The 14,612-nt window shown below is 48.2% G+C and overlaps 4 protein-coding genes across 4 annotated transcripts; 2 read left to right on the top strand and 2 right to left on the bottom strand.

The window, feature by feature from the left end:
• Positions 1-1,482: 1,482 nt before the first annotated feature.
• Positions 1,483-2,481, bottom strand: BP5553_09900 (uncharacterized protein; the record flags this gene model as incomplete). Its single annotated transcript, XM_032018523.1, has 1 exon — positions 1,483-2,481. One exon carries the CDS (start codon positions 2,479-2,481, stop codon positions 1,483-1,485), a length of 999 nt encoding a protein of 332 aa, XP_031865360.1.
• Positions 2,482-5,673: 3,192 nt separating this feature from the next.
• Positions 5,674-7,086, bottom strand: BP5553_09899 (uncharacterized protein; the record flags this gene model as incomplete). The annotated part of the gene is made up of 2 exons (XM_032018522.1): positions 5,674-6,725; positions 6,783-7,086. 2 exons carry the CDS (start codon positions 7,084-7,086, stop codon positions 5,674-5,676), a joined length of 1,356 nt encoding a protein of 451 aa, XP_031865359.1.
• Positions 7,087-8,113: 1,027 nt separating this feature from the next.
• BP5553_09898 (uncharacterized protein) lies at positions 8,114-9,805 on the top strand (the record flags this gene model as incomplete). Its single annotated transcript, XM_032018521.1, has 4 exons — positions 8,114-8,617; positions 8,686-9,334; positions 9,393-9,666; positions 9,739-9,805. 4 exons carry the CDS (start codon positions 8,114-8,116, stop codon positions 9,803-9,805), a joined length of 1,494 nt encoding a protein of 497 aa, XP_031865358.1.
• Positions 9,806-11,515: 1,710 nt separating this feature from the next.
• Positions 11,516-13,216, top strand: BP5553_09897 (Serine phosphatase; the record flags this gene model as incomplete). Its single annotated transcript, XM_032018520.1, has 2 exons — positions 11,516-12,637; positions 12,692-13,216. The coding sequence occupies 2 exons, from the start codon at positions 11,516-11,518 to the stop codon at positions 13,214-13,216; spliced, it is 1,647 nt and encodes a 548-aa protein (XP_031865357.1).
• Between the last annotated feature and the right edge of the window lie 1,396 nt (positions 13,217-14,612).

Here is a 14,612-nt window from a genome sequence, read left to right as displayed (position 1 = left end):
CTCCTTCCGCTATAACCGGTAGTCAGTCAGAGCGTGGATGAAATCATAACACTCGCGGTACCGTTGCATCACATATGCCCATCCCCGAGCCGTCAATGTATTTCGCCACATCTCTCGTATCACGGCTCCCTTCGTGTCCAACCAATCCGCATACGCCCTCCCAACCGTATTATCCAGTAGAGAGCACAGATAATCCCTCCCGATTATCTGACTCGATATCTGTGGACGGTCTCGTAGGATCTATCGACTGGTAGGATTGGCAAGCTATTGGGTCTCGAAGATGGTAGATGAAGCATGGCGTCGCGGTTGCTTTGCCCAGAGTTGCTATCAAGTCTACCTCATTCTTTACAATGTATTGGAATGATAGAGGATGGAAAAGTACCTGTACCGTAGAAGGGCGCTATGGTAGAATGGAGGTTGGCCGAGTAGGCGTCAATGAAAAGCAAGGTCATTGTTGGAGTCTCTTGGGTGAAAGTGAGGTAGGCTTTTAACCTCTAGTGTTTGGAAAGTCTAGCCCATTAGCTAAGAAGGCTTTTGAGACTCTGGATGTGAGATGGTTGAGTTGTGAGACGGCTGTTTTGCGACTTAGGTGTGACATTGCGATGCGACCGAGTCGTGCGGTAGCTGTGTCGAACATGGCTGTCTGGCGTGCCCAGGGTTGTGCTCTCTTGAACAAGGCTATTCTAGACAAAGGTGATATATCGAGGCGGGGCAGCTATCAAGTCCTACAGTGCTGCGCAATATGTTGAAGTGTGTCGGGCTGACTAGGCTCATAACAACCTATATAAGAAATGGCTGAAGCAAGAGTTGTAGCACTGTGGATGTTGTATCGGAAAGGGGAAGGAAAAGCGAGGGTTAGACGAATAGTCCCAATCTCTGAGGTATTTGTGCGGATGAATCGATAGGGCTAACAATCTCGATGATCTGTAATCCATCCGAACGCTCCTGTCGTGTTGATGACGAATAGGTGGCTCACCTTGGTGATATAAAAGGGCTGTAAGGACTGGTATAGCCCAAGACATACCGCATGTACTTTATTAAATAGGAACTAAAGCTCTCCGTATAGCCCGTAGCTGAAGGTTTGGAAATCTTGTGGTCTGCTGTGATATTAGCCTAGCTAGCCTGAAATATAACAAGATCCGCTACCGGACGCCGGTCAGTTAAGCACATATAGAATCCGGTTGTTCTTCTGTAGTTAGCGGGGTTGAGTGCTTCAATAGAACGGAATAAATCGAATCTTGAAAAATGAGCTCGTGGATATTTCATTCTATATCTTTCTCCTCGGAATATGGTAGGATACCATTTATTTATGAAGAAAAGAAGCCTGCCATACACATACAACACGAATAGAGCCTCGATCAGTTCATATTTCCTTGATAAATTATCCCCAAACGCCGAACAATGCACGCTAATATGACGACTAAACATGCCACATGTCATTCATCCTCCCCGTCTTGTACGGACTACTAGCTTCCCTAGTATTTAGATATTGGTGTGGCTGTAAGGCTCATACGCGCCATTTCCCCTCCCACCATACATGGGAGCTCCAGAAGGAGCACCATAATGTCCGCTATGAACTTGTTGGGGGTTCTCAATGTGATGGTAGTTTCCGGTAGGGATGAGCTTCTCCTTGTCGGCGTGGCTGTTGCGCTTCTTGGAGTGGTTGTCAGAAGCGCAGCAGCACATGCTGAAGAGCCAGAACAAGCCGGCGGCGAGGGAGAATGCGACTGCCAACCATGCTGTGGCGAGGAAGGAGGTATTGATGCTTGCTTGGACGCCGTAAGCTTTCGCGACGGACTTGACGGCCCCGACTGCGATTGCTGATACGGCGGTTGCCATAACGGTGGCGACAATTAAGCTCATCGTTGCGATGCCAGAGACGAGGTAGGTGACGCATGACCCGACGCGGGAGCAGAAGCCAAAGAGACCGACAACTAGCTCAACTGCAGTTGCGATGATGGCGATGATGTAGACGACTGTTGTCCATTTGGTGACAGCAGTGAAGGTCTTCAAGGCGGAAGCCAGCTCCTTTGGCAGTTTGACAGCAGCATTGGTCTTGGTGCTCGCGATTTGTTCAAGCTCGGTGACGTTTGTCGCGGAGGTAGCCCAGTTGAACTTGGGCTTGCTGCAATTCGTTTCCGAACCCCTCGTGGAGCAGTAGCTCCAGAGCGACACCTTGTAGCTGTCTGCGAGGTTGAGGTCGGCGGCGGTGATATTGACTGCGTTGGGGCCGAGAGCTTGGGTGGTGAGTCCAGAGAAATGATCGCCTGGTAGTGCGACAGGTTCGCGTTTGGCGTTCTTCACCCCGTTTGCGATGTTGAGGAGAGAGGAGGACGAGATCGAGAGGTTCTTGACGTCGATCTCGAACATGTCGAGGTTTTTATTCGTGACGCCTGCGAGCATGACGATCAGGATACATATCAGACTTGCGACCGTCAGCCCAAAGGGCATGGCGACGCAGACGAATCTTCCGGCGCCCATATTGATGGTGGAAGAGGTAGTTCTGAGCGAGGTGTTGGTATTGGTGAGTCGATGATATGATCGAAGCTGTTGAACGAGCGTGCGACCGATCTATTTAATTATCGGGTCTCGATGGGTGAGCGAAGGACAGAAGCTGGATGGAGTGCAGCGATACGGAGAAAGATGTAAGATGTGGGATCATGAGATGGGAGATTTGTTGTTTATGTAGGGAAGCAGGGAGGTTGACGGGGGCATGTGTTTGGGATTGGGGACCGATGGGACGGGCGCAGTCCGGACTACGGGACACTAAGCGTCCAAGACCTGTTTCTACACACTACCGCGTAAGGCAGGGCCGCTAGTGGTGGCTGTGAAGGAGCAGGAATGACGCCGCTTTCATGGCAGTGTTGGGTGAAGAGACTTTCTACGGTGCTTTACCACGTCGTACTTTACGTAGTCACTCTCACGACACGATAAGCGTGCTAATAACAGCAATATTTAAAGCAGCATAGATGCGCAAAGAGGGCAGTTGCAGTTCTCATGTCATAGGAGTGGCGCTGGGTAGATAGCATTTCCTCTCCGTTTACGAAGTAGAATCACATTGTTTATTGTTTACTTGGTATGGCACCTTCCCGCCTTCCGCCTTCGTAATCCTCAGCTGTGGCTGGGGCCGTAAAGGGCGGCCTTCCTCGCTTAGATACCTCGTTTAGGCATAGCACCTGCTGTCAGCCCAACGATAACGCGGCCGCCACGGGGATCAACCTTAAGACTCTAAGAGTCAAGACATCCGGCTGGAATCGGAATTGCTATTTTTAATTTCTCGTCTGTTAAGAAGTTGGCTACACGCTCGATTCAAGTGCTCCGTACTTCGTACATCAAACAGAACTGCCGTCCTGCCAGACTTCGTTGTCTTTCTTATCAGGACAATAATAATAGGGGTTGGCCACTGATCAGCGGCCAGGCCACCGACCGGAGCAGCGACCCTTGCACGTTCTATAAGGATCATCATTCCCACGGCGTTTCAGATTCAGATGCAGGCCTCCTTTGCTGGGATTGGGATTACTCCATACGATCTACATAGCTACGGTCACGTGGTTGCCTCACTTACAGTGCTGCACGAACAAAAGTCACAAAAGTGGCTGGCAGCCAAGGAAGCAGAGGGTGGAGAAGATGGGGAGTAGTACGAAGTACGAAGGGGAATAAACCTGAGGAGTGCCGAAGCACGACTCGTCCGCGGGGCCTTGGGTGTCCCCAAGCGTCATCCATCCTAGGATCACCTCCTCCCACTAGAGCAAGTGGGGTATCACCGTATCAGAGATTTAAATATCAAGAATGATGTAATTCGCTCCACGGAGTAACCCTTTATCTGTGTGTTTGGATTACTGAGTATAAGGTAGGTTTAAAAAAAGACGCGAGAGTGCTTTGAGCACTGCAACATCATCCTTTGTGCATGATGACCCTGGCCGCACCTTGGGCAATATTAGCAGGTCGGCTCCCGATCCTTCATGCACGCAGAATTGTACTCAATACAGCTAGAAGGGTACATAAGTAATATAACTTGCGAAAAGTAAAAAGATAGCCTCTCAAACCATAACTATTTAGCTGGAGTGGAAGGGCTGTTATTCCCCACTACAAACCACGAGTGCGCCAAATAGTCATATGAAGTCGACAATATATGACTTAGATGAGTAGTAGCCAAACAAGGACGAGGATGGTCACGCGAGATCTTTTGCCCAATAACGGTAACGTGACTTTGGAACTACGGCTCCTACCTAGGGAGGTAGCCTTTCGACATTGCAAGACGCCGGGGGTTATCGCTGTGGGATATACTTGGCTGTAGCTGGTTCTTGTTCTTTGGCTCTGTTGAGGCCTAACAATTCCACCTAAGCCAAAGGACTACTTCACGCTTGGGGCAGGGCTAAACGTTAGAGGACTAACAGCAACAGAGATATCAAAGGTCAGCTATACAGCGACAAAAGAGGAAAGCCGGAATGTGGGACAGTCAAAATACGATACTGAAAGCAGTGCAATCTGTCTGTCGCCAAGTATGTCCTGGAGTCGGACGCTGTGAAGCTCCAAGCTTTGAAAAGGAAAGGTTTTTATAAACCTTAACTTTTAGAATACTTATTCGTCTCCTAATTACTCTTATTATCTCTAACGTATATACAAGGTGACCTGCATAGCAGGATGTATGAGCGGGCCGGAATCATATTTACATATGGGATCACTGAACCCTGGAACATATATACTTTCAATCATTTAGTAGGTGAGTGGGAAATATTTTCACTACTGGTTGCTCGCAAGCTAATAAGTAATGTGATAGGTGCGCGAGTCGTTGCTTCGGCAACACCCCGATCTGTCGAGGGAACTACCATGGATTACTTCCCGATGGGAGTTGGTCAACATTCTCCTGGGCCGCTTGGGCTGTGTACAATTACGAAAAAGCTGGGTATATCCATCGTTAGCCCAAAACGGATTCGCAAACTCACGGGCTTTGATCGTTGCGGAAAGGGTTGGGCGTCCGGATGGAAAGTGAAGTTATTTGTTCGTTTGATTTACGTTTTCATTTGGGGCTTCGGACCGAGGTGGATAGATCGAGTGCGCATACCGGTATATATTGTTTTATAGCTATTTACCATAGTCTCCTAACAAACTGCCACTAGTACGATGACTCCCCTATAAGCCATATATAATTACTAGAACCCCAATACGATACTATAAGACATCTTAGTAAGTCCTGTGACCTTATATTTCGTGGTATTTAAGAACAACGCGTTTCTAATACTGGCCACCACCTGTTTCACTGCCTCTATACCACCTACTTAATTAGCTGTAACTAAGGATCTAGCGTTTGCTCTACTGCATTTGTCTAACTACGCTTCATTTATGATTTGCCTCGAGTCGAGATCCAAGCACCATATTTAATTGATATCTTGCAGCTGTTTCAACGGTTGGGAAATGTTAGTTTTATGCTATACAATATAACAATACTACCTAACTCAGGACAATCACCATATGTGGTAGAAACAAAAGGCGAAGGCAAAATTTAATAGCTCCCTTCCGGGTCTGTAGACTCAACTCGATTGGCTCACCTATTTGTTGATATAGTAGGCAGTTAAACGAAAATCAAGTTTATATCTCAACTAGAAAGGTAGCTACTAAATTTTTCTTTTGTTGAAAACACCTTAGCCATGACGCAGTTTAGTGAGTATAAATTCAGGAATAATCTTCAAGGTATGACGACCAATTGCACTTCCATAGCCACATCCACATGCCTGAAATAAAACCGAACACTATCCCAAATGGGGTCATAACAACATTAGTGGCTCCGCCCTTGGGGACACCCATAAAGTCGACCCATTCGATCACATCAATCAGCCCTGTCCTTCTATCTACCTTCATTGTAAATATGTAAGTCTCTAGCGGTGACTGGAAGCAATTAGACTTGATGATAAAGACGTTATCGTCAATCCATTTGACCAGCTTGAAGCGGGCAACCCGTTCAACGAGACAATCAAAACCATTGGGCAGCTGATCTAGACGATTAAGTCGGACGTTCATATTATCGCCACCAATACCCTCAAAACTATCTGCGGGGATCGAAGCTCCCTCTAATTGGTTGGCATCAGCGCCCCATGACCCAACCCAGCTACGGTAGCCAGTCCATTCGCCATCCTCAAAAAAAGACGGGTCGGTCATATTCTGGAGGTGACAAGTTCCAAAAGCTCCAGCGCTATTTGGAGTTAGAGGCATGGGCAATGCCATGAGAGAAGCGAATAGGATATCAAAAGCAGTTGGAGGGTGCCAAAGTCCCTCGAGGTCGACCCCATTAGTTCGGTCATAAGCAAGTGACGATCGGAGCTCTGTTGCAAAGAAGCCCACGGCCTTATTTGCAAGGGTATGCAACACCACCACAAGCTTTTCATGGGCTGCTGGAGTGAGTGCTGAGTCCCCAGGGTCGAGATTTAACCACTCTGACTTTGCCAGAAGAGATTTAGATGGTGCCCAAGGACTGTTACCCGTTTTGGGTGATACATTGGGGGCCTGGTGATAGGATAAGAGACGAGTCGATAGACAGAAACTGCTAGCCTGTGCGATTCGCCAAGCCTCGATGGGTGCTGGAGATTCGGGGTTTGTGGGATACACGGATAGGGGAAATTCCCCTGGTAGTGGCATCCTGCAGTCAAAATCTGCTTGCTCGGGATTATAATTTGTTGGACTGGAAAATGGATAGAGGGTGTGTGGGTCGGCAGCTGAGACAACTCGATCTAGTTACAAGACGTTATTGAATATCTTCATATATATAAAGGAGCAAAGGGCCTTACGGTGGAGTGCCATTAGCTGAGGCATCCAACTCGTAAAGTGACTTCGGCCATCAACTTGTCCTGCTTTTATATCTGCCATGGCATATCTTTTCCACATGTGACGATTTGTCTCTCCAGCACTGTTGATCCCGGAAGGGAAGCTCGAACTGTTCTCGATAATAGTTCGCCACACTGTCCAGTAATCGCAAGAATTGCAGGTCTTCTTGCAAGCTAGGAGAAGATTTAAGGCTGATGTAGGAGGAAGACAAGAAGCAATGTGTTGGAGAATGCTTGTTGGAAGGGCAACTATGGATTGGTTGGCCATGATTTTCGAGTTAAACAAAGTATATCTTAGGTGGGAAGTAGATTTGCAGCTGTTCTTAGATTCAGAGAACGAGAGAATGAGCGAGGTGAGATACCAAGTCTAAACCTTTGATTATGAGGTTTGGATCGAAATCGCATAGGTTGTGAACACCTTAATTATGCGGTATGCACAGTTGTTGGAACTGTCTGGCGCGTGTGGGTGTCCGGTGGGTTATTAACCGTCGGATACCCTTTCACAGTACCCCGTAGAGTGGTATCTAGTATATTTCCGAACTAGAAGTTCAAACAAACCAACAATTGCTCCGTGGAATGGGGCCAAGTCTTGGCAATGACCACAACACAGCCCAAATACAGCCTCACAGGCTCACAAAGTGTGTAACCGAGTTATCGCCGGCCCCCTGCTCTTGGCAACTACATACTCTGTAGAAATCAGAAGTCAGTTCTTATTAGATTGGCTGAACAACTGATCACCAACTTTTCAAAGCCCCGTAATCCCTTGGATTCGCCAAGCTGTCCTGTCGTCAAGAGCCAAGACAACTATGCTTGTATATTAAGCCTTGGCCAAGGCACACTAGATATTTCGGGAGACGTTGGAAAGGAACAAGGACTGAAAGTCTTTCGGTCCTGGTAGTGCAAGCTGCTAACTTAGGAATCCTCAGGTCATTACAACGTGGCCGCTGTAGCCCAGGACCAACAAAACTTGGCGGCGGCATTGGCTGATGCAGTGATGCAGAGTGATGCCTTCATGTGCAGGGCCACAGGTCCTCAAGCGTTGATCGCTGTATGAGTTGGAACTTCCAACGCCCCTGGATATCAAAGGAACTGTGTCGTACCGAAGGCTCCTACAAAGGCTGTTGCTGGCAGGTAAATAAGCCCAATTCCGACCCCCAGGCCCCTCCAGAAACGACGTGTGCCAAGTCTTTAATATTTCGTCCCTCTATTAGTAGCCATCTCAACTGACATCTCACTGCCCTGTCTGCCCAAAATTTGTTGTCTTTTCGCTACTGAAAGAAGTTTTAATTCAAATGATGACTAGTTTCAACCTCCGCTTCCACCGCACAACTATTGTATCTATAGGTGCAATAGTTTTCCTTCTTCTATTACATACTGTCATAGTACTGCAGCCTTCAAATAGCTACCGCAACCCAAATGACTTGCTGGCATTAAAGAGCTCCACCACCACTCGTCCACTTTTTTGGGCAGATGAGGATAACCAGACAACGATCGCGGACAGCTGTGGAGTGAAAACCAGTCCTCCAGAAGTACACGAAGTGGCTGTATCAGGACCAGCGCCAGCTCAGGCAGAGTTACCAGCGGCTAATATCGTCCCCCAATGGAGCTTCACCACTGCTCGAGATGAGAGAGCGTACGGGCTCACCGCTGAGCAGTGCGAGACTGCGTTTCCCGGAATATTCATAGATATTGACCGAGCTGTTAAATATAGAAAGAAGATTGGGAATATTACTCCAGAAGACGTGGATATATCATGGAAGGATGATGCTGCGGTCAGGGCAGTGATAATCGACCAGCAGGTGCGGCACATCTCGTATATATTTTTCCACCTCTAGCAAACTTATGCTAAACACTTTATATTACGTAGCTTTACGTTATAGAAGCGAAATTCTCGGGCAGCGGTTACGCAAGTGTGCGTGGGTTGGGTATTCTCCACGCCATCCACCGAGCCATTATTACGTCGCCTACCCCAATTCCTAATGTCGAGTTCTCATTCACCACCTCCGACATCGCGGATCCGACGCATCTTCAGCACTCTATCTGGGCACTCTCTCGTACCGAAGGCGAAGAGGAGAAATGGCTGATGTCCGACTTCGGATACTGGAGCTGGCCTAACTATCTGATTGGCGGGTACGAGCAGGTTCGACGAGAGATTGCTAATACCGAAGTCGACTTTGCCGCCAAAAAGAAACAAATTGTATGGAGAGGCGCATTGAAGACTAACGCGCATAGAAAAGACCTGTTGAGGGCTACAGCAGACAAGGAATGGGCTGATGTGCAGGCCATGGGGTGGACCAACTCAACTAGTGTTACGGACCAGGACATGTCTAAGGCACTGCCAATACCAGAGCACTGCCAGTATCAATTTGTGGTCCAAACAGAAGTATGTAAAGCGGCCAAAATCAGTGCACCAGAATCGAAACTTCGAAACCGAACCGTAAGGGTGGTGACACGTTTAACCCACAGGCCACAGCTACTCCGGCCGAGGAAAATACCTCCAAAACTGCAACTCTGTCGTAATAATGCATAAAAGGACTTGGCTTGAGCCTCACCACCCTCTCCTGATCTCCTCAGGCCCCTCCCAAAACATCGTCGAAGTCGAGACAGACTTCTCAGACCAAGAAGAAAAAGTGCTGTCGCTCTTGCAAAATCCAGAAAAAGCACAACGCATCGCGAGGAATAATGTTGAGACGTTCCGTGATCGGTATTTGACGCCTGCGGCCCAGGCGTGCTACTGGAGGCGGATGTTAAGGAGTTGGGCAGATGTGAGTTTTAAGCCAAGGGAGTGGGATATGGAGGAGGGGACTGAGGCGAGGCGGACGAGAGGAATGCCGTTTGAGAGTTTTGTGTAAGTGGTTCAAGTTGCCAGATATATCGCCTTGAAATCGATTGCTGACAGAATGTTAAAGAATACAAGCAGTAATCCCCAGGAAAGGGCCATGTACTTGGTTGTCGCAGATCCTCCTCAGATGTTGAAGCAAACTTGAAGAGGCTGGCGGCATTGTCAGCCCCTTCTTAGCGCCCTCGTTATCATACACAGACCACGTAAGCAAGCTCGACGTTGATAGAACTTGAGAGCGGTGGCTGCGGTACGAAGTATTTAGATAATAAACAACATTCTCCTTAGTACTACTATTAATTAAAGTTATACAGTACTCAGGTAACGTCAAACTACTTTATAAGTGTTTTTACTCTTAAGCCAGTGTTAAATATATGTCCTTTATTCTTTTATTTTCCCCCGTATCCTTTTAACTCTACTAGGCTAAGTCTAAGAGTCTACTAGCAACTACGATTTTATAAGGAATTATTTTCATTAAATTAACAAATCAATATTTTAGCGTATACCTATCTACCTATCTATTAGAATAAAGTTGTATTAAATATATATTCTTATAAGCGACGCCTATTTATTAATGCCCCCGCCCTCTTATACAAAGCTATATTAAATCTATACAAGGTACTTATAACTAAGTGCGTCTGCAGTTCACATGATAGACAGCGCAGCCTTGCCACCAGGAGGCAATCTCCGGTAGCCTTGAGGTGATGGATCTTGGATCTTGGATGGATTTGTAGCCTCAAGAGAAGCGAGTAAAGCGGTCGTCCCACTTCCTCTGGAAGCGTCTCTCTCCTGCATCCCCAAGCAAATGCCTGTGCCATTGCCATTGCCATTGCCACTGCCACGGCGGAGTTCGAGCCTTTGCCTTTGAGTCTGAAGATGCACAACTCAACGACACCAGACTCCGTCCTCCGTCTTCTGTCCGCAACTCGCAACCCGCCAATCGCCCTCTATGGCGGCTTGCGGGTGTTCACGTCGTTCGCGGTTTAGCGTCGCGCCCGACCGGGCATCAATCCGTCGCCGGTCCAGCCGTCAATCGAATTACGGAGCCAGCGCCAGAACCATCACCATCCTCAACGCCAAACTGTCAGCCTCGACAGTCGCCCACGATACACTCCATCGCAAAAAGTCGTTTTGTCGCGATCCCACAGCCTGCCGCTCCTCGACCCGTACACTTGGATACAGAGAATTACAGAGAATCTGCGCCAGATCTCCAAACCCCCCCCCCCCACCCTTCTCAGCAGAGATCCCTCCGGTGGATGCAGACCCATCGATCGCTGAGCCTGAGTCCTCGCTCTCCGTCCTAGTTGGCTTCAAGCCTCACTCTGCAAGGTTTGCCACCCACCCCCACATCCACACCCTCAGCCTCTGGAGCACGTTTCTCATTCTCCTTTGCCACTGAAGGGAAACGAGACAAAAGCGAACGACCTCGTCTTCATTCTCCCCCTTGAACGTCTGCCAAACACGTACGGTTCCAGAGCACCAAGCCAACCAAGACTTGCTGACAGCCACAGCTCGGTAGAACTCCCAGCTCCAAGAGCCTCCCCATCCTCCTCCACCCGTCGACGCTGCGCACCACCACATCTTGACCGACTACTCGCCGATCTCGAGAGTCACTGTGCTGGCCGATCGAGAATATACCAATTGCGCTGTCGCTCTCTTCGTCGCCCTGGACCCACTCGGAGCAACTCGAATCCCATAGCTACCAATCCACCGCCGGCAGCAGCGGCATTATTTCGAAAGCTGCGCACCTTATACCCTCTTGTCGAGGACCACTCATCCGTACGGCGCCCATTGGATCCGCCGAGCAGAACATCACCGTCGTCCCTGCGAGACCCAGAGGGAAGTGAAGTATCGTGGCATGGGTAATCAGAACTCGAAAGGCTCCGGGCCAAATGCGCCGAAGGGGAACGCGTCACAGACGTCCTTGGATAAAGGCCCCGAAGGACCTCTCCAATCATTGCCGTCGTTCAGCAAAGTAGATACCAAGGAATCCACCAGATCCATCCGGGGGACTTTGAGATCCAAGATACCCGGAAAGACCGATAGTCCGCGGAATTCGATATCCGGGTCAAATGGAGATACAGCTGGAGACAAGTCAGACGGAGCATCTGTACGATCCGGAAGAAGCTCTCGATCTGCCTTGTCGAGGAGTAGTCGGGTGGAGCCGGATTCTCCCCAGTCAGGGCAATCAGCCGTCTCGCCAGGTTCGTCGGACGAGGTGACCTCGCCACTGCAAGACCCTCAACCACCCCCTTCTCCAATCCACTCTGGAACTACATGGCAAGGCCACCATGATGTCGATGCCGCTCAACGTAGTGGGGAAGTTGACCATGTCTCTGATCAACCCCCTTCGGGAACAATCAACCCCCACACACATCTCCAACGTGCTGGACAGTCCATCCTCGTCAAAAGGGCCAACATGATCAATCCTATCACCAAAGGTGCCATTTCAAAGTCCCCCACAGCAGAAGAAACCGCTGCATTGAGCTCACCCGCAGTAGCAATGGGCGAGCTGAAAGAATCTGATGTGGACGACTATATCAAACGACTCCTCGATGCTGGATATGCAGGTAAAAGCACTAAGGGGGTCTGTCTGAGGAATGCGGAGATCAACTCCATATGCTCTCGAGTCAGGGAGATATTTCTCGAACAGCCGCCGTTGATCGAGTTGGACGCCCCAGTGAAGATTGTGGGCGACATCCATGGCCAATACTCAGACCTCATCCGTATGTTTGAGATGTGCGGTTTTCCGCCAACCTCGAATTTCCTATTTCTCGGAGACTACGTTGACCGGGGCAAGAACTCTCTGGAGACCATACTCCTCCTCATGTGCTATAAGATCAAGTATCCCGAGAACTTCTTTTTGCTAAGAGGTAATCACGAATGCGCAAATGTAACCCGCGTTTATGGGTTCTATGATGAATGTAAGCGAAGATGTAATGTCAAAGTATGGAAGACATTCGTTGATACCTTCAATTGTGTAAGTTTTCTGTACCTCTATTATTACCCAAGCATAGTACTGATGCCACCAAAGTTGCCCATTGCTGCGATTGTAGCTGGAAAGATATTCTGTGTTCATGGCGGTTTGTCTCCCGCCCTTAGCCACATGGACGATATTAGAAACATTGCTCGGCCAACAGATGTGCCCGATTTCGGCCTATTGAACGATCTTCTATGGGCAGACCCCGCAGACCAAGAAAAGGATTGGGAATCCAGCGAACGTGGCGTTAGCTACTCATTCGGAAAGAGAGTTATTACAGATTTCCTAGCTAAACACGACTTCGACTTGGTATGTCGGGCGCATATGGTTGTCGAAGACGGATACGAATTTTTCGAGGATCGAATCCTCGTGACCGTTTTTTCTGCGCCTAATTACTGCGGAGAATTCGATAATTATGGTGCGGTCATGAGCGTCTCTACGGAGCTATTATGTAGCTTTGAGCTTCTGAAACCTCTCGATTCGAGTGCGCTCAAGAGCCAGATGAAGAAAAGCCGAAATAAGCGCAATAGTATGGTTAACAGCCCCCCTCCTGGTGGCGCGTACCCTCAGAGCGTTTGATCTCCCCTGGGATTTGGTTCTGGAGAAGCACCTTTTGCATAGCTGGAAATGCTTACGGAAGGAAGATGCTGGCTATGAACGGGTTTCAAATTTCGAGAGATATGTTGATGAGGAATGCTATTCATGGGAATTTGAATGGTCTCGTTATGCCGATAATGGCACACTTCGGTCAGAAGCGATGATTGATGGTTACGATACGAAGCGGACAATATAGACTGGACGAGATCACCAAAGCACGCGCGTTCTGCGTTTTGCGCTTGAATGAAACTTGGACGATAAAACAAAAAGGATCAGAAGAGTAGATTGCTTCAGGGGCCCCAACCTTGACAAGGGATATGGGCTTGGAGCAAGCCTAGCCGTTTCTCCTTAGGTATTTTACATGCTATAAATGTCATTGTGGGAGATCCCTCTGCTGCTCTCTTTCTTGCTTGCCTGCGTTTTTGTTCTGGCGTTGTGAGGGTATGCATGCGGGCAGGGTGTTTAGGTTGGGATCATGGGAATCATAGGGAAGAATGTCAGTTTTGTGCGGATGCAAGAGACGCTGGGGAGGGGAGATGTGTGGAGATGTGTGGAGATGTGTATCCTTATTTGTATTTATATTAATAGCGAGGGTTGGACTGGCCTGCGCTATGAATCGCTGGGCCTGGCTGCCTTGGGGATGGCATGAGATAGGATGAGATGAGGATGCATGAGAACTAATGGAGTTGACTTTTTTCGAATCCTGTGCTCTATGTGTGGTGCTGTATAATACATGGCTTTCGTGAAGTGAATGTCGTTAATCTCTGTAGGAGTTGGATCTTGTAGAATACGCCTGTGTTACTGCCACTTCTCTAATTTGATAAGACTGGTTCTAAGGGGTTTATATTTATATCGAATGATTATGGGATTCGATGAGTGATCAGGGCTAGTTTAACGTCATAGTAAGTAGTGTGTAATATCTCCGTTTTGCTAATGATGCAGATACTTTGCAGAAGTGACAAGTATACCTAGGTATGTATAGCTGTATATATATTTCTTTGTAGATGAAGGTAGATTGGGCATGGATCACCCGATGTTGAGCTCGCCAATTGCGTATTTTTTCGCGCCCATCTTCCCCCCTTTAATGCGCAGCGCCAAGACACCTCACACGTGACACCTAGCAGGCACCTAGGTACTATTAGAATATAAATACGAACGGGTATTGATGAGTTAGGCTTAGTAATAGGATAGCCCATAAACACTATACTCTTGTAATTGGATTAAAGTCCTAATCTATTACTTAGGTTACTATACACTTTGACTTTATCAACTTAAAGCTGCTATTTTAGCTTTTTCATAGCTTATGAAATTCTACCCAAATAGGAGGACGCTTAGAGATTAGCCGTTAGAACATGGTACCTCTTGCTATATACTCTAT

The sequence above is a fragment of the Venustampulla echinocandica genome (genome assembly GCF_003357145.1).
Source record: "Venustampulla echinocandica strain BP 5553 chromosome Unknown scaffold_12, whole genome shotgun sequence".
Taxonomy (NCBI): Eukaryota; Fungi; Ascomycota; class Leotiomycetes; order Helotiales; family Pleuroascaceae; genus Venustampulla; species Venustampulla echinocandica.
This window is presented reverse-complemented; position numbering and strand designations above follow the sequence as displayed.